The 19,979-nt window shown below is 38.0% G+C and overlaps 2 protein-coding genes across 7 annotated transcripts in view; one reads left to right on the forward strand and one right to left on the reverse strand.

The window, feature by feature from the left end:
• gemin2 (gem nuclear organelle associated protein 2) lies at window positions 1-5,610 on the reverse strand. Of its 2 annotated transcripts, none has more exons than XM_023951882.1 (10): window positions 5,355-5,610; window positions 4,351-4,435; window positions 4,132-4,221; window positions 3,997-4,047; window positions 3,790-3,906; window positions 2,649-2,693; window positions 1,664-1,732; window positions 1,365-1,475; window positions 802-860; window positions 1-160 (listed from the first exon to the last, which is right to left on the reverse strand). In XM_023951882.1, exons 1-10 carry the CDS (start codon window positions 5,474-5,476, stop codon window positions 124-126), a joined length of 786 nt encoding a protein of 261 aa, XP_023807650.1. In that variant the 5' UTR covers window positions 5,477-5,610; the 3' UTR covers window positions 1-123. The 2 variants fall into 2 exon arrangements, with proteins under 2 accessions (XP_023807650.1, XP_023807649.1); XM_023951881.1 differs by having other exon boundaries at window positions 3,988-4,047; window positions 5,355-5,608.
• The window catches only part of LOC101158401 (melanoma inhibitory activity protein 2), a 25,983-nt gene continuing 10,389 nt past the window's right edge, over window positions 4,386-19,979 (forward strand). The window contains exons 1-13 of one of the 5 annotated variants that reach the window (XM_023951876.1): window positions 4,386-4,450; window positions 6,107-6,151; window positions 6,294-6,427; window positions 7,215-7,301; window positions 7,439-11,072; window positions 11,795-12,037; window positions 12,261-12,328; window positions 15,348-15,479; window positions 15,572-15,593; window positions 15,717-15,805; window positions 16,617-16,688; window positions 17,228-17,338; window positions 18,399-18,470. In XM_023951876.1, the coding sequence (XP_023807644.1) occupies window positions 6,109-6,151; window positions 6,294-6,427; window positions 7,215-7,301; window positions 7,439-11,072; window positions 11,795-12,037; window positions 12,261-12,328; window positions 15,348-15,479; window positions 15,572-15,593; window positions 15,717-15,805; window positions 16,617-16,688; window positions 17,228-17,338; window positions 18,399-18,470 (4,707 nt within the window). In that variant the 5' untranslated portion in view covers window positions 4,386-4,450; window positions 6,107-6,108. Of the gene's footprint in view, window positions 4,451-5,855; window positions 6,152-6,293; window positions 6,428-7,214; window positions 7,302-7,438; window positions 11,073-11,794; window positions 12,038-12,260; window positions 12,329-14,436; window positions 14,632-15,347; window positions 15,480-15,571; window positions 15,594-15,716; window positions 15,806-16,616; window positions 16,689-17,227; window positions 17,339-18,398; window positions 18,471-19,979 lie in introns of those variants that run through there. The other 4 variants (XM_023951875.1, XM_023951874.1, XM_023951877.1 and 1 more) reach the window with 4 other exon arrangements.

Here is a 19,979-nt window from a genome sequence, read left to right on the forward strand (position 1 = left end):
TTGAAAGAAAACATTTTAGTAAGCGTTCCTTTACCCATAGTTCTTCTCCAACCTTTCTTGGAAAATTGAGTTCATCACCACAAGAGATGCCAGTCCATAAAAACGGCTAAATACTTCAGAGCTTCACTCCTGGTCTGCCAAATCATTTTGTTCAAAGTACCTGTAAAGTAAAAAAAAATCTGTCAATGTCATGTATATAAAGTTGATATGGATTTATTTTTTTCTGTCCCAAATCTTAAGGCTAAATTAAAATGTACACTGCCTTGAAAAACTATTAGCTCTACGTATGTGAACTGTCTACATGCCGTTCATAATCTATAGTTTAACAATCTGTCCATTCAGCTTTACACTGTCCAAACTAGGGCGTTGCAACTTGAGGCCCTGGAGACACACAGCTCTCTAAAGAAAAACATTAAAAAGTTGTAAACTAAAGCAAACTTCATAAGTTATTCACATGGCCTAAACTATTCTAAAGTTTCTACAATGATAAATGCTTTTTGTGGAGTCATGTTGAAACATGAATCTTTCTTTTCTAAACGGACTAAAAAGTTGGAAGCAACGAATTAAGCGTCATCTCTGTATGCTGAAACTAACTGGAATTAAGAAGCGGGGCAAGTCAGCTGCTGGAAAGGATTTCCAATCCACAATGGAATTCACTGAGCTCATTTTGTGGAAGCAGCCTACGTGACTATTGACCCATGGCCATGAAGTTGATCATGAAAGTCTGACTTGAGTTACTTGAATGTCTGAGGGAATATTTTTAGAACTGAAGTATTTTTAGTGCAGTTTATGTGAGGTTACCTGGCAGCCAGACAGATGAGGAGGTTGAGGTGAGCGAGTCTGTCGTCATCCTGGCTTTCCTGTACAACAAATAAATAATAAATTAAACAGAATAAAACTTGTATACAACTTACTGTTAGGATCTAAAAAAAAAAGGCGCTGTGTCTATTGATTTAAAAATGTGATCAATCTGTAGATATAGTAACTGCAGTTTAAAATACATTATTTAGAAACAGCCTTTAAGTATGTCAAGATGAAAGCAAAATGGAAAAGATACAGTAAAAAAAAATTCCGAATGGACTTAGTTTCCATTCATAAATCTGTATATATATATATTTTTATGATGTAGGGAATCCAGTGTGGGTTTTTAGGCAAGACCCTTTGCGCTGCTCCCTATCAGGGTCTCCCTGTGCCTTGAAAATACGGGGTTGTGTGGGGAAGGGCATCCAGCATAAAAACTGCTAAACCGCCTGTGCAAATTCAGTGAAAGCTGATTCGCTGTTTCAGCCCCTAACAGGATAAGCCGCACGGTGAACACAAAGGGACGTGCAGCTCTAAGACCCAAAGCAGTGTGAAAGTCTTACCAGAGTGCTGCGGAGTTGGGCACATCTTCTCGCCAGCTGGCGGATGGAGGAGTGTGCTTCAGGCAGCAATGGCTTCTCCAAGCAGGCCAACAAAGCATACAACCAGCAACCCTTGGAAAACAAAACAACCGTTTATAAAACAGCAGAAAAATTTTCTATGTGGGAAAGCTGATAAATACATCTGTCTTTTAATACCACTTGTGTATTTTCAAATCATTTTGTAGCAGTTTGTGGACTAAGAACAATTCACACTTTAAATAAGCTGTAAAATAAATCACCAGGAAATCTAAATAACTTACCAACTGAGGGACTAGTTCATGCTCTTCAAACCAGCTAATAAGAACGTCCAGCACCATCAGAGCCGTCGACTGAACACAAAAGAACATCCGTCATCACTGTTTCTCTTTAAGCAACTGAATCTCCACAAATTCACAAAGGAGAGAGACATTCACCCTTATGGACAGAATGTCAAACATGCTTATAGATAGGGAGGAGGGTGAGTTGTATGTGGGAATTGTTAGCATGGAGAAACCCCACCCACAATTCCTGTCATCCATGTGTACACACTTAAAGTTTGCCCATATTGCATGGATGAAAAATGGTCATATATGAATATACGTGGAAAAAATGAAAAAAAGTTGTGGTCTTTACACAAAATTTTCACAGATGCATTACCAAAAACCACGGAAGAAGTACGAATGAACCACGCAAAAAATGCATAAAATCTATAGACAACAAACTGTGCGTGATTATTGCGCTGTTTATATCCAATTCATTCGTGATTTGTGTGTCAATTATGTAATTTTAAAGTGATATGTGCGCCGTATACGTGATTGAAAAGTTATACATCGGTGGCACGTGTGTAAAAAGTCTGTTAGATATATGTGGAACGGTCGTTGAAAGACACAAATTTGCATATGCAGATTTACATAATAATTGTGCATAAACTACGTAGAACACGCATGTACTGCGGAATTTCTTAACGGACCAAAATATGTAAATAGCTCAAAACTGAATTCACATAAAGACCAAAATTTCATATGAAGAAAATGCAAATGTAAGTAGTGGCTATGTGACATACAAGGCCATCATCAGAAAATACCACAAGAACATGTTAAAAACCCAATTTTCATCTGAGTGGGTCTTTACTTCACATTTCACATCCACAAATTGAGATTTTGCCAAATCCCTGCTCCTTTATGTTCTACATTTTTATAAAGCTTATTTACTCAAAAGAAGATTGAAATTACTTTTTTATCATCTGTTCAGTTAAAAAACAATTACCTGGTTTAGTCTGCATACGATGGTTAAGAATGGAGGAAACCCAACCTGAAAAAAAATGAAAACAAACACATCAGTAAAATCTAGTTTTCACGTTGTCCCTCAATGTAACATGCCTATTAAAGTGCCTTATTTCTGGGGCTGGAGGGGGGCAGTGGAGGCTTCGTTAGTTAGGGGGACCTGGTTGGGCGCCTGGAAGTGGGCAGGTGGGGGTACTGCATGGTCTTGGGAGAGTTTGGTCGGTGCGGTTGAGGGGGTCTGGCTTGGCTTGGGGAGTGGTCTTTTCAGGGGGGGTTAGGACAGGAGGAGGAGGTGCAGGCCCAGGTGCAGGAGACCCTGGGCCTGCACCTCTGCACTCTTCTGGTCCTGGGACGGGGTGGGGCAACCCTCTTGGGGTTTGCAGTTGCTCTGGGTGACACCTGCCATGGCTGCAGGATCTGGGGGGGGGGGGGGGGGGGGGGGGGGGGGGGGGGGCTGGTAGACTGGTTGGCTCTGTCCTCTGGGAAGGGGGTCCTCCATCAGGATGGGACTACAGAGGGTTGGGGTCAGCAATGAGACAATCATGGAGAGCCCTGGCTGGTCAAACTGCCTCGGTCAAGTTGGTGTGCTTTCTTGGCTCCTCTCTCTTTATGTATGCATAAGTATTTTTGTGTGAGCTGTAGTTGTATCGTGTATGTGTTGACATATGGAATGTGAAGATTTCACACAGGTATGTTTGTAACATACCTGTTAGCTCCTTTTGACTAATGCCTTAATCTGACAGTAATAATGATAAACCTCCAGCAACTTTTTGCTTTATGATTCTGAATCTACCCCCACTCTACTTCTTTGATCATGCTCCAACTTCCTTTAACCCCCCCCCCCTTTTCCCTTTTCAAAACAGGTATACAAACATAATCAATATAAATAAAGTTTACCCTCAAATACAGAAGAGTTTAAATAAATATACCCCTTGTGTGTCAGAAGATTCATGACCCCCTATTGTAACAGTAAAATCTCTCAAACACAAGAGGCCTTCAGCTCTGATCTGTTTGCTCAGCTGTTGGACAGAACAAGTTAACAAAAAAGAAAAAAAGTCTTATTTGAAACTTTTTGTTTCAAAACTTTGGCGTTTAAAAATTCTAACAACAGTTTAGTTGACAACCTTGCTATAGTCCAGTTCTGCCTCTGGTTTTGCATCTGTGGGGCAGGCTGATGCGCCCAAGTAGATCCTCTCTCCTAAACAAAACTTCTTCCAGCCCTCCTCATCTGTAAGGTTTGGCTGTAAAAGATCACACTTAAATATTATGCAAATGAGCACCTTTGACCTTTGCTAACATTGCAGCGGGATTTGACATCTTACCATGCGTACATTATTATCCAGAGTCTGGCTGCTCCAATGTTTTCTATTCTTGGTGATGCTCTAGTAAATTAAAAAATTAGACATTATAAGCAGAAATATAAGTGAGATATAAAAGCAACACACTGTTCTTTTAGTTTTTCTTACCCGTCTCACGTCAGAAAAATTACTGACTTGTTGTTGTTGCCAGTGAAGGCTGGGGGAGAAACCTACTGGGGGAGCGTGGCACCCAGCTACCTGAGACAGAAAATATGGTTTTCCAGATTATCATGTCTCTTGGCTGCAGAGTCAACTATACATGACCTCACCACACAGACAAAGCCTTAACAAATAAAGATTTGACCAAATAAATAGATTTTCACTTACAGATACATGGACTGTTTGCTTCTTCTTTAGTTTCTTAGGGTCAATTTGAGCAACCACCACCTCTGGACACATGGACGCTTCCAACCTACATCACAAGGAGGTGAGGGGTCACTGGGAAACACAGCTAATATCTTCTCTTCAATTTCTAAAACGAGTCATTCACAGATGTTGAAATCAATAATCTTTTTATTAGAAGAAGTTGAATTTCTTGCTGCTAAATCTTTTTGGTATTCAACCATGGGTGATTTAAATTGGGAAAAGACTAATACTTCTGTTCATAAATACTGTATTAATATTAAAATAAAATAGGTTTTATTTTGCTTTCTACCCAGTTAAAGATACACTAAGAAGATTTAAAATAAACAGAACAATTTTGTTTTTTGCCAATCAAGTAAGGAGACAATTTTCATTTATTTATTCTTTCTATGTACACCAAGCAATTTTGGTCGGATCTGCGTGAATTTATAACCACAAAATTTAATATAACTCTCTGAATTCTTTTTTTAATGTCATATTATATTTTTAATTACATGGTTTGCCCAAAAAGGTAAGTTTTGTTACTGAACTGTTCATTATTTTTGGGACATTCCTCATTCATACATATAAGCAGTCCATATTGAAGGCGACAAGAACATTTGATATTTTAAAGAAACGGCATATTATATTTTATTTACTTATATTCTATGTTCAAAAATAATTGGACTGGACTGATTATTAAAGTACAGGTGGCACGTGTTGTGCAACCTGTGTAGTGTTTTCTTTTACCTATATTATTCTATTCAGTTAATACAATAAGTATTGATAATAAAGTTTGTTGAAAAGAAACAACAGAAACACTTAAATATACTAAGTGGAGAGCTAATTCCACGGTTCGATACATAGACTGTAAATAGGAACTTTGGTTTTATACAATTTTTTTTATACCAATGCTTTGCTATTCTAAAGCATTTTAATTATGAAAACACTGGCTTTCCACTTTAATGAGAACAGAAGGGAGAACTTACTGGACCTGTCGCAAGTACTCCTGGGGGTTCCTCGGTGGACCGCTGAGGTCTACGTGCTCGGTGTCTTGTCCTAACTCCACCGGAAGCAGCCTTGGCATTAACTCCTCAACATCCGACTTCATTTTCCGCTAATAATGTAAAACTCTTAAGCGAAATCAGGACATTAAAACGAAGACTAGGCAGATGCTAGTATTTACTGTTGTCCAACAAGCGCCATTTTGTTTTTCAAACTAGATTTGATGACGCCAATTTTGTGCGCGAGGCGAGATTTGTTTCCATAGTGACGTGACAGCGCCTGAAACTTTGGCAGCGACAAGGAACGAAGTCCACGAGCATTTTATGTTGCGCATTTAAACACGTTTATTATACCTCAATTCAACCGCAGAAGCTGTTTAATAAATAAAAAAATTTCAAATCAAGTTGGTGAATGAAAAAAATAAACTTTTGACATTAGAGCTAAATTGTTTTGTTCTGCAATCAGGTTACGAGCAACGTTGTTAATTATTAGCTTCATGCTAGCGTTATATCTTATCTCCATTCTTTCGTTTACCACTAGTGAGGTTTCATGAGAGAAACAGCACAGAGTCAATGTCCACTTTCCTGAACAGCAGGTCAAAGGGATTTCTTCTCAAATATGGGACTTTTTCTATGATACACTCCAGCTAAAGCACCCAAAATGGATGTTTCCCTGCTACATAAATTCTGTTGGATTGTGGGTCTAACGTTTGTGATTTTGCCTCTTATAAATCCAGGAATGTTATCCGACTACAAGATCTGTGGAGATTCTGAGTGTGAAAGTAAGTCCAAACACTTGTGTCAAAATAGTTTGAAGTTCCTAAAAAATACTGTTATATTTTATGCATGAATTTAGCTTAGTTGGTTTATTAAAGACATTTTAATCATTTTAATGCAACTGATCACTTGTGTTTGTGTGTGTAGGCCTAATGAGCAGGGTTCAGGCCATAAGGGACCACAAGAGTAACGACTGCCGTTTTCTAAGCTTCAGACGTGGAGATATCATTTTTGTCTACCACAAACTTACAGGAAAGAGGGAGGATCTGTGGGCAGGCAGTGTATGTCCAATTTTCATCTCTTTTATATCTCTGTCGCCTCCTTATCATGAAACCTTAATGTAAATTGTCCCTTATCCAAGGTCTTTGGTTGAACAAAACAATATTCCTTATTATACAAAAAGCCTTAGTGTTTATTTGGGATGCTGACATCTTTGACTTTCATTTAACCGTTGGATGGAAGAGTTTTATTTTGAATGTTTAAATATAGTCATGTTTAAACTAATTTGAAAATTCTGTTAGAATTTAATATTTTGATGCCTGTTCTTGTACTCACGCAATGACAATAATATTGAATCTAATCTAATTTTTGTGTTTTTGACCTGTTAAATATGAATTAGATTTTGATTTCTTTAGTTTCAGAGCATCTTATCAAAAGCTTGTTGCTTTTCAGCATTTAAGTTTCACATATCTCAGAAAAGTAAGATACCAGAACTAAGCAATTTTTTAAAATATAAACATTCCCAGAACTTCTTACTTTTATATTCTTGGATCTAAAAATCAAAAGGACCAACATTTGTTTTAATCTCCAAAGAAAAAAATGACACAGCCTCATTGTGGTTTTTCAGTGTCTTTTGCCATTAAAGTAGAATTAATGGATAAAAAAAAGTCTTAAAACTTTAAAAGATAAAAATAAAAGCAATAATTCCAATCTTAACCCAATGGAATATTCAACATCAAAATAACTGTCTCCTTTTTTTATCACTTTATTTTTTTCTTTTATATTCACTTGTAAAGGTTGTTTGTGTTTGTTGAGGGAAATTCACTAAAGTGTTTTTTAAAAATTCAGATTGACAAACAGTTCGGCTACTTTCCAAAGGATGCAGTACAAGAGGAGCAAGTTTTTGCAACCATGGAGACAGCAGTGGAAACACAGGTAATTTAAATTATAATCATCTTAAAATACTTAAAGCAGATTTATTTTTTTAAACTACACTTGAAGTAATAAATATATTCTTTGTACATTTGTACCAAGTTCTGATATGTAAGATGTTGTTTTCATTTTTCCTGCAGAAATCAGATTTCTTTTGTATCGATGAGTTTGGCTACCCCATTGATTCGGATGATGACAATAATCAGGAAACCCCAAAACAGGAGTCCAATATCAATGTTATCACTAAATATTTGCATGAAACAAATCCTAAAGGCCCCCTGTCCTTTGATGATCTCTCAGCCGAATCATCAGTTCCAGCACAGCAAATAGACGTCCCAAAGACATTTGGGGATGAAGCAGATCCACCTGAAGAAGTGCATGAGATTCATGCAGCCTCGAGCAAACAAGGTGGGTCTGCCTCCTCTTCCTGGCTGAGTTCCTCAGTGACAGGATGGTTTGGTGTGGAGCAACTGGACGAACTGCCAAAAGGAGAGGGTGAAGATGAGAAGACAGAAAACAAGGATGAAATTTCACTCACCTCCTCTGTTAAAGGATGGCTGGGTTTTGAGAGAAACAGTGAACAAGACAATGCAGATGAAAGTGTGACAATCCCAGACCAAACAACTGATACCATAGCCTCGACTGTGACTGGTTGGTTCAGTTTTGGGGGCAAGAAAAGATCAGACGATGAAAAAAATAAGCACGATGGAGAAGAAACAGATGAAGGGGTTGAACCAGCTGAGAAATACAGAGGCAGACGGATGTCTTTGGACCTGGAAGGAAGTCAGCTACATGAAGAAGAGAAAACTGAGATGGGAACGCTAGGCTGGTTGGGAAGCAAGCTCTCAAGTGGGATGGGATATGGATTGACTAATCAGAATGCAGGTGAAGAAAATAAGGAAAAGGAAAAACAAGAATATCGTTTTTGGCCAAATACAGGAATTGGGGACATGTTGGGCTTTGGAAAGGAAAATGAGAAAGTAGATCAAGATATAAAAAGAGAGAAAGAGCAGGGTAATGTCTTAGAAGAACCACTGGAATCGCATGTAGAGACAAAAGTACTGGCGGCTCCACAGATGGATGTAGCAAAGACTGAGACCAGCAAATCACCTCAAGAGGAAGGTGTTCAAAAGGATCCATATACCCAATCTCCAGAGGATGTGAAAGTTGACAGCACTGATACTGACAATTACAAAGTAGATAATGAAGATGCATTAGACAGAAATGAGATCAATCTTCAAAGGAATGAAGATAAACTCCAGGTTAATGAGCTTAATGAAAAGTTCCAGATGAATGCAGAAATGTCATCTTTGAACAGCAGGATTTCTCTAAGAGAGAATAAAGACAAAAATGACTCAGAAGAAATCCAAGTGAAAGAAAGTAGATCTGAAGAAATGGTCAACAAGGGCAAGGAGATCTTTAAATCGGTGAAAAATTGGGAGCAAGATACTACCAATGATCTTGCAGATGAAGAAGTTACTGCTACAGATAATAATCCATTTTTCTTAAAATCATCTTGCAGGCAATCAGGGAAGGAAGAGAGTTTTAACGAATTATTGTCAAACTCCTTAGGAAGATCTGAAGGTAAATATGCACAACAGAATGAGAAAAAGGAATTTGTCAAAGTCACAACTAAAGAATACAGCCCAGCAGAATCCACAGATATAGAAAGCAAAAGTAGTGACGATAAAAAGGTCGAAGGTAAAGATTTCACTCAAAAAGAGACAGCAATAGAGGAAAACCGAGTCAGTGGTGATACAGAGGCAGCAACTGAACTCATCCAAGATGATGTCAGTTTTACACCTGATGATAAACTAAATTTAACAGCTATATATAGCGATACCTCAGACACAGGGAGCCATCAGGACAAGTCTCAAATTGAAGAAGAAGCAAAATCAGTATGGAGTAGTCGTAAGGAATCTGGATCATCCATTTCCGCTCAAAATGATGAAAGTCTGTCTGAATATCCCTCAAAGGAAAATGATGGGAAAGTGTCTTCCAGTGATAGAACATCAACAATATACAAGGAACCAGCTGTTAATATTATTAACAATGAAGAAATGACACATCCCCATGAGCAAGTGGAAAAAGAGACTTTAGGCTTTGGGGAAGATGTTTTGAGTCAGAGTGACTTAAAATCAACCCCAAGACCGGAAACAGAAACAAAGAAAATTGAGATGTTAAGGGGAGGGATAGAAACAAACGAGAAAGGAAACCATTCAAAAAAGGAGGAGAAGCAGCAGGAACTAAATGGTGACAACGAAGAAATGGATGAAATGAAGGATAAACAACAAACAGACACAGAGGGGAAGAAAAAGGAAGACAACATGGAGTTGGAGGTGAGAGGGAAAAAAATGGAAGCTACAATGGAGGAGGAAAAGGACACATCAGCAAGTAAAGATGAAGAGGTAGCAGAGCTGAAGGAAGAAGAAGGACACCAAGTGAATAAAGTGAAGCAGAAAGATGAGCAACAAGCAGATAATGAGAAACAGATGCTGCTGAAGGAAGAACAGCTGGTGATGTTGGAGGATAAGATGGAATATGAAGAGGAAAATAAAAAAGAGGAGGACGAAAAGAAAAACCTACAAAATGTAGAGATGGAAAGGATTTATAGTGACAGAAGTACAAAAGCCTTGGACAGCCATCAGAAGGAAGGAACAGGCGATAGCTTGTCATCCACCACTGGAACAGTAACAGAGTCTGAAAACCAAGAGTTGGAAATCGAGAAACAAAATAAGAAAGAGACTCAAGATGTTGAAGAAGTGATTGATAAAAGAATGGAGGTGAATGAAGTTGACGACAAGCGGCAGACGATACCTGTGGAAGCTGACCCCCTGAAATGTCCAAATTGTCCTGAGGAACAAGAGACTGCAGTGACTGAAGAACATGAGGAGGAAGGACGATCAGCAGATGAAATGGTGGGAGTAGAAGAACAAGAAGATCGAGGAGATTATACTGGAGAGAGGCAGGTTACAGAGTCAAGAGGGAATGATGACTCTGAAAAGCAAGGTATTAAAATCGATGGTTCAACATCTGGAAGTGACGTTCACAGTGATGGAAGGGAACCTTCAGAAGCCCCCTTTGACAAAGCTGACAGTCAAACTAGCCATGTGTCAGAAGAATATAAGAGGGGTTTGAGTACACGTGAAGCAGCAGAAAGTGAAACCAAAGAAACCTTTGGTCTTTTCAGAACGGCTTTTAGCTTTTTTAGACAAACACCTACCACTGACTCAAATGAGTTTGTTGAACTAACCAATACTTTCAAAAACAGTTCAGGTGAGACACCAGAGCAACTAATGCAAGAACCACCCCCAACCACTGATTTCCCCCAACCTCAACAGGTGAGCACACCCTCCCCAACGAAGCAGCCTCATCCTCCCTCTGCAGAAATCAACATTCTCCATGCAGCAGCCTTGACAACAGATGCACTTCTTGAAAGTAAAACCCTCACAGGACAGTACAATAACCTCCTCCACCACATGAACATGGACACGTTAACTTTTCTGACGGAGCTTTTTGGGCGACACAGGTTGGAGATTTTAGATGACATTCTAACAAGTCCAGAAGCAGAAACTGAGAAAGTGGATCTGTCCATACTGTCAGATATGGAAAGCCTTCTACATTACCACAGAGAGATTCTGGTTTCTTCCAGCGTGAGGACTGCTGATGCCACACAGGAGGACAAAGAAAAGACCAGAACCCTTGTTGCACTTCAGAAGATAGAAATGTTGTTGAAAACTGTCAAAAAGACTTCAGATATTAATAATCATAAAGGTATATGCATTATTTAATCTACATTGTCTTAAAGTTCCACTCCGATCAGCTTTAGATCTTTTTTTTAAAGCGTTCCCAAAAAGCTGTATTTAGCCATAGTTAAAAAAAAAACCTGTGTAGTTTTCTAGGACATAGTGTCTGCAGACCAGCAGTAGTTCATTGGAAATTCCCCTCTGAGTTGTGGGCAGGGGGTAAGTCTGCACCTACTTCCCAACACTCGTGCTAGCTTACAGCCCCTCACACCTTCAACCTAACAATACCGGAGCAAACAAAAATGGCGTCCAATATCAGGGCTATCCGGCCATACAGTTTTGAGCCAGACACCAGCTCGGAGGAGGAAAACGAAGACATATTTATTTGTCCACAAAGGGATGCCTCAGAACGGAGCTGAGCGGTGAGATTGTGGCTTGCCGTGTTAGCTTCTACGTCCCAGCTATAAGCTTTTTCAAACTGCATTTTTTGTCTGCTCCTGATTTACAACAAATTGAATAAAGAAATATTCAGAAATGCAATTTTAAGCAGAAGCAGAAGTTTCTTTATATATGTCCTCCATATTGAAAAAAAATGCTACATTAACATGTTAAAAACACCCAAAAGTCAAATTTCATCGGAGTGGGTCTTTAATCATAATAGCTGCTGCAAATTCTGCAGTGATTTAGTTAATCTAGTGGCTTTGATTTCATTTTGCTTCAATAATTATAACGTCTTTTTGTTGTCTGCAGCTGAGAGCGTCTGTGACAGCACGTCATGTTTCGCTGAAGACATAGACAACATAGCAAACATCCAAGATTTATCTGCAACCCAGGATGACAACATTCCCAGAGAGGAACAGAAGGTAGAAGAGAAGGCCAATGGATTCATGGACAAGGACATGGTTGACAAGAGAAATTCAGTGGAAAAAGAAACGGGTGAAAAAAGAAGAAATGAAGAGAGACAGTCACCTCCTCACTCTCAGACTTGGGGAGGTATGACACAGAAAAAGCTATATAAATGCTTTTAGATGAACCAATCAACAACCAAAACAACAACTTTTGCAATGTTTAAAAACCAGTGATTATTTTTATTCAGTATTATAAAAACTGTTAACAGTGATTGCCTTGTTATTTTTTCTCTCCAATTTTTTATTCAGTAATTATTCAACATTGTGACAACAGAAGTTAATACAGTTTAAAACCTCTTTAATTCCAGAAGCGATGAGGCACATCATGGACCTACTTCATCATGCGAGAGTGATCGTTCTTTGGCTTACCATGCAAGTAAGAGGAAAAAAAATCAACTTTTATTTATATCCCTTGTGCTATCCAAGGCACTTTACCATTGGGAGTTGGGTCATCTAGACCCACTAGACAGTGCTCTGAACCTTTTTTCTTCAATGATTTGTGATCTTCACTGGTGTCCATGGATTACATGAAATCTTTCCACCTTTATCCACCTTTGTCATGGTAGGGAGAACACGTCAATGTAAGGGTGGGGTCATCTAAGATAGCTCAAGGGTTAATAATGTAAAGTCCAGATAATATTTTCTTTATCTCCAAATAATGCTATGATGCTATTCCAAACATTTCTTTTTTTATTTTTAGGAAATCACTACATGTAAGATGAATGCAAGTTTTTGTAATCAATGCTTTTTTTCTTTTACCTGATAAAATCACGATGAACCATATTTGCCTAATACTTGGCATTTAAAATACAGTTTAAACACATTCACGTGTTCATTAGATTCAAGAAAATAAATTGTGAGGCTGTGAAGACTTTGTTTAATTATAACAAATAAAATTTAAAAAAAATCATAAACAGAAATATAATTATTAATACTATATTCAAAGTTAAAAAGGGCTTTGGATGAAGTTTGACAATTTATCGAGGTCAATCCCCTTTTTTTAAATTCAGTCTAATCTTATGTTTATACAAACAGTTTTTTTTTCTTTTTACAAAATTACAAGAAATAAACACTGAAAGCCACTGAAAACAATCAATTATGGTAAAAGGAAAATGTTTTTAAATACCTATCAATTAATCCTGTAGAGTCTCTTTTATCTATTTTTTATATAACCTATTATAATTGCTTTGAATTTTTATATATTGACCCTTTTCAATGTCAGCTATTCCATATCTGAACTCTTCTTGTGGCGGAAATGCAGTAAAGTTTAGCATTTGATTTCATAAACATGTTTGATCCTCTCAGACTGTATTTATTTCTCTAAGATGGAGGAGACATTGGACATGCTTTGGTAATTGGTTATTTATTTATTTTCAACATTTTTTATTTGTCAAACATTGAATTAGTTGGCTTTTTATAGATGATATGGTGATTATTCTTATGGCTATTTTTAAAAGTTTTCTTTTGAAGAAAAGCAGAGTTACTGTCGTTTTATATATGTTTTCCCACACCTCAACATAATAGATAGTGTATGGAGTACATAGAATCCCGATAAAATAGAACTATAACATTTTTGTGTAATATAATCAAATAGCCGACTCGGATGACAATTGTGCACTCAACCTACGATATCATCCTGAGTCAGTCATACACCCCATAATATCTATTTTTAAGTTAGAGCCATGTTGGTCTTGATAGAAAGTGTGTAGACATATGTTTGCAATACTGCATCTTTTTCTTTTAAACGTTGCTTAACGACATCTTCAGCTGTCTGGCATTCAGATTTGCCCTCGTCTTGATTGTTGGCCTGACTAAACTTGATCAGCACAACTGACAACCGAGTACATAACACTGTGAGCCAGCTGGGCTTTCAACTAAACGAAGTAGGCCAGGGAGTGTGGGTTACAGGTATCAGGAGTAAGTGGTAATTGTCTCTTTAGAGAAATAAAAATTGAATGATAAGGATTGGGTCTGGATGGCTTTAACCTTTCAACTTGTTTTCACATTTATCTAGTTTAATTTATTATAATACAACGGTTCCAGGTTATAATCATCGCAAAAATGTGTATATCTTTGTTCATAACATTTATATTTATCATATTTAGCGACTGTATTGAAAGTAAGTTATATCGTGGGAGATTTTTTTATCTGTTAGTAAAGTGTTGTTTTGTGATTGGCACCTGTTTCCTCTGGTGTCACTCTGAAAGAGATCCGACTTGCTAGTGTGGCATTTTACAATTGGTGACGTTAGGATCATACCATATGCACAAGGGGGCGGGGGGGTTGTGAAGTCCTCGCTCACTTTGTAAATCCGTAAAGTTTTGTGTATGCTTTATGTTTTTCAAAAAAAACGTTTAAACATTATTGATTTTAAAACGTTAGAGACTGAATTAAAAAAAATAAAAACAAAATGAATGATCTTACAAAACAAGTTTTACATGTTGCTCCTCCCTACGAGGTGAAGTGTTGTGGTACATGCTTGACGGTCACTGTTGTGAATTCGCCGTTAACCCAGCTGGCAGCTCTACTTTCTACTCTGTATGAATACAAATATTTTTAAAAATACAGATCCCATGAAATCATTCTGACATGGAGAGACATTCAGCAAGTGATCAATTGGCCGTCGACCAAGAGACGGCAGAAACTTTCTACAGTATCGCGGTGGAGAAAGTGAAAGATGTATGTATGTTATGAGGCAGGTTTTGTTAGCTTTTCCCAGTTAGCCGAACAGGAGAAATAACGTAACGGGCTGTCTTTTTATAAAACACTTAATTGGTCAATCTGTAAGAAAGTCCTCTTGAAATTTCTGCCTCTAGTGTGCTGCTAATATCTTCTTATATTGTACTTTTTATATTGTTCTTTTAGTTTTTAGCTTAATTATTGTTAGCATGGTTAGTAGTTAGCTGTTTCTTATGCTGAATTGTGGTTAATATTCACTTTATTCTTTTCTGCTTCAGTATTTTTTTGAATATTGATCAGATTATTGATACATTTGTACGTGTTGGGATATTTTAGTCGTATTTCTGTACAACATTTGGCCATGAAACAGCTTGAATACTTCAAAGTCAATGCTTAAGTTACTATCAAGTGGTTACCCAAACAAAGAATTTGTCTAAATAATGAGGATGATTGAAATATTATGAAAAATCGTAGGAGGAATAGGTTTTGTTAATTCCAAAAAAGGATTCAACCCAGTATTCACCTACATTTCAACTATAATTATATCCAGTTGTGTTGAATAATTGTTCTTAGAAACATAAATACTGTCAAAATTTGACCTGACTCTAACCTTTTTTCAGTAAGTTTTAGCTTTGAAGTTTGTAAGGATTGTTTTATTTCATTATTGTTCATGCAAACCACTTTTAAAGCTACATTTTTTTCTCTCTCTCTTCCAGGTTGTATCATCGCTGCCAGAGGACATAAGGCCAGGGCCAGACCTGCATGGTGTGCCATGGGAGCCGGTCATCATAACATGTTTGGTTGGGCTGGTGACAGTCCTGTTGTTTATGTGTAGATGCTACAGCTCTGTGAGTTCACAACATTGCAACAATGCACATTTTTTTATTGGCAACCTCAGTGACTACTTCTTTTACATGTCTGCTTTTTTACTTCACTGCAGGTGAAAAGCAGAATTTATCTAAGTAAGTCCACACAATGTATAACCTTGTTACAGTTTATTTTTACAAAAGATTATCAGCGTTCTGTTTGACTATCTTGTGATTATAACAAAAAAAGTCTTCTATCCGAATGTCTTCTCTTTCTAGGTAAGGAGCGATGGATGGCTGAGCAGGTTGCTCAACTGCTCGATGAGAAGTGTAAAGTCCTGGAAACTCTCAGTCAGTGTCAACAAGAGGTGAGTGCTCTGGGCAGGTTGGTTACCGCTCGCTGTCTGGGAACAATACGACCTGCAGTCACCTAAGACTAGGGGCTATTAAGCTACGTTCATAGCGGGTATTTGATTCACGTACATGAACGGGCTAAATGTGGGTTCTTGAACGTGAGTACAGCCAGTGTTCACACTGGAGAAGGATGGAGAGGCTTTTTATTTATTTATTTATTTATTTAACCTTTACTAGTGTTTACCAAAGGATGTCTGCTACCTGCAGCTGGAAGAGGCTTAGAAGTTCAGCTCTAATTTGTGGGGGGGCATTGTTGGCGTGGGGCAACCTTGTCCCCCATTTTCCTCCCCGTTGTGGAGCAGAGCAGGGAGCTTGTGGCCAGGCCCGTGTATTTTTTAAAGTCACAAATAAGGTCTTTCTCAAATAAAATGTTTTCATCTGCTACTGATTAACTACTATTTAAATAAAGAAATACTTAGACATGCAATCGTAAGCTAACCGTAATTTTCTTTATATTTCTTTATATATTATATAATTCCTCAATCATGAAAAAAATGCTGCAAGAACATGTTAAAAACACCAAAAACACAATTTTCATCAGATATAGGGTAAGCACCTTCTCCTCACAGTGTGAAGACGCTGGTCCAAATCCCAACTGGTCCCCCCACATGTGGAGCCTGCCCCCCCACACACACACACCCCCACAGCACAAAAACATGGCTTATAGGTTGATTGAAGATTATAAATTGTGTTGTGTGGCCCTGCAGCTTCGGGTTGATTGTACTCCTCACTAAGATTTATATTCTTCTGACGTGTTCTCCCCAGTATGATGACCTGGACGTCTCCTTGAGGGACAGTGGTGTCCTGGCCCAAGCTGAAAAATCAGAAAATCTAAAGGTAAGGCGAAGGAAAACAACAGTAAGGTGACATTTGGTATTTTATAACAACTCAATATTTATCTATATATTTGCACATTGAGATGCAAGATTTCTTAATGTTTGGAAGACGTGTTCAGAAGAGGATAATGTTTTTATAATAAACTGATTTAAATTGAATTAAATTGTAGTTCTTCCATTAAAAAAATTCTTTTTAGGCGAGACAGTGATGGACCACTGTGACCTCAATTTCATTTGTCTGTCTGAAGATTATTACGATATATATATGTAAAAAAAAAAATTGCCTTTAAATTGCATATTTAGAGTGATTGAAAGAGGAAGTCACCCCTAATTTTTACATGTACTTTTGAAACATTTTTAAAATGTTATATTTGAGTCATTTGAAGAAATTTTTTTTTGTTTTGTTTTTAAATGGCCCTTTTTATTATAATTTATAAAAGTGCTAAAATGGTCAAATAATTAGAATGTTTCCAATAATACAGAAATTGTCTTGAAGAGTCAAACGTGTCTGACAACCTTCTTTTGTCTTTTAAAATGCAGCTCAAAGCCAAGCAGCTAGAAAACGCTAAAACTGAGCTGGAGAAGGATCTGGAAGAGATTAAAGATCAACTGGACCGGCAAAGGGAACACAGGACAGAGCAAGAAAAGAGGGTACAGTTTTTTTTTTCTGGTGTCCTTAGACCAGTGTGTTTCAACAGGTGTGCCGTGGGAAATGACCCATTCACTGATCTAAAAACACTTTCCATCTCCAGGATTTCATCTCTTTGTTCATCCAAACGTAACTGATAAAACACTGAATAGTTAGGAATATGAAAGATCATAAAATACTTTTTTCTTTCTGTTTATTTGATTCTATTTAAGACACTTTGCTAAGAATGACGGTACCACCATTTAGCCGTAGCTTCAGCCTTGTCTCTGACAGGTGTCTTTTATATAGATAACAGGTTTAAACAGGAAGACAGAGGATCCTCTTACAGAAGAAGTTACAGGTCTGTCTGTGACGGCCAGAAATCTTTTGTTTGTAGATGACCAACTTTTTATTTTCCACCATAATTTGCAGATAAATTCTTTAAAAATCAAACACTGAATTTTTTTTTTCCTCATTTCGCCTCTCGTAGTTGAGGTATACCTGTGATGAAAATTACAGGGCTCTCTCATCTTTTTAAGTGGGAGAATTTGCACAATTGGTGGCTGACTAAATTATTTCTTGGTATTAATTCAAACCTTGTTGGATCAGGAGTAGATGAAAAACGAATGCTTGAAAATGCTCGGACTAACGGCCCAACTACTGAAATGGGTGTGCCAAAGTCTCCTCTCCCCTTGGCTCGCAGACGCTCAGGTGTGCAAGACACGATGAGCTTCCAACACTCGTGCTGTAGCAAATTGTGATTCTAGCTGAAAAATGTACAGCTGGATTGATCCAATATTGCTTATTGTTATTTCTGTGCTACTAATATTAGCTCAAGGGTATAAGCTCGTGGGTGAGAGTGCAAACACAGCTTTAAAACATGTCTTAAGAAAACGACAAAGTCTTTTTGATTTTGGCTAAAAACGTCAACTTTAAAAAACCACTTGGACGATTTCAAGATAAAAATAATTATGGTTGGAATGGGATCTTAAATGACAATGGTACTTCAACTCCTTTTGTTGACTGAGTGTTCAAAACAACATTTTTACTTTTTTTTTTCTTGTTTAATCTCTGTTTTTCTAGATTGCCTCACTCGAGGAGAGCATGAGAGGACTGGAAGAAGAAGCCAAAGAACTCCAGTCTCAGGAAGAGCAGGTACAGTGTCCCTGATATCTACGTTTCTTTTAATTCAACTTAAAGACCCATTATCTTTCCATCTATTAAAAAAGCATTTCCAGTGTTTTTGTTTTAATAATAATTATGCTGTTCTGTAGGCAAAAAAAAACAATGTCATTTTGTGGGACATAGTTTCTGCAGAGCAGCACTTGTTCATATGAAATTCACCTTTTAGTTGTGGCCAGGACTGCTGGCGCAGAAGTAACTCTACCCCACTCATCATCACCCATCTGTTTACACACTCTCCTGCTAGCATAAAGTGCCTCACACCCACAAACTAACATCACTGGTGCAACAAAACTGGTGAGCTGGGGCCTCATTTATAAACGTTGCGTACGCACAAAAGAAGGCGTACGCCACTCTCTACGCAATAATTGAGATTTATAAAAAGCAAACTTGACGGGAAAATGTGCGGCCCTTCACGCAAGCTCTGACCCAGGCGTACGCACAAAAACGGGTGAAATGAGAAATGGCGACGCCGTCAGCAGATGGGAGAAACACGTGAAAGTGAAAATGACAATACTGCCTCTCATAAATAACATGAAAACTTCACAAAGCAAGTCTTACAATTAACAGCTACACGAACACCCGTTTGATCGATCAGCAGTGAAACAAACAAAAAAAATCAAACGAAAATTACAACAGAAATTCAAATGAACACATATTTGCAAAAAGAAAAGTGAAATATGTTCTGCAATATTGGCATGTTGTACAATTCACCCTCATAAATAATATAGTTAACAGAACGAAATAATGTACAAAACTGATATTCTCGTTAATGTGTCCGTCTGGCGGAGCCGATATAGGTGCAATCAGACAGACAGATGGACAGATAGAGAGAGATGCATTAATTGTCCACTGGGGAAAGTTGTTTTCATAGTAAAACATTTCTTCATAAACTACAGAATTATGGTATTCATGCATATGCCTTTAGTTTGTTTTATTTTTGATAAAACAATGTATGGCGTATGTCTCAACCATTCAGAAAGCAACAAGAAATTAGATTTGCGCTGATCAATTTCCCATTTCCATGTCGATTATTACCGACATCTGTAGCTTGTCAGATGTAATAAATGGAGTGAAATAAATGCCCCATCACAATGCGTAATGACGCACAATGGCTGATCTTGGGCTCTTAGAAGATGTGGCAAATGGAAGAATTCGGAGTGAACGCATCTTTAGACAGCAAGGAGACTTGCTGGCAAACGAGGACGAGTTTGTGAGCTTGTGAGCCGGTTCTGACTTCCTCGAGCCGTCCTGTTGGACCTCTGCAGGCTTTTGGGGGTGTGTCACCCGGTGCATCTGGCGCGTCGGTGTCCCCCTGCGCCTCAGTCACCACTCCACTTAAGGGATTCCCCAATTATTGCCGCCAGTCTCTCCTCAAGAGGGGTCAGCTCCGGTGTCCCCCCCCCCGGTGGCAGAGACACTCTGGCGATGCAGCACCAGACGTTTTTTTGCCTCGACTTTGATGTCCGACCATTTCTTTTT

Source organism: Oryzias latipes, chromosome 22 (genome assembly GCF_002234675.1).
Source record: "Oryzias latipes chromosome 22, ASM223467v1".
Classification (NCBI taxonomy): Eukaryota; Metazoa; Chordata; class Actinopteri; order Beloniformes; family Adrianichthyidae; genus Oryzias; species Oryzias latipes.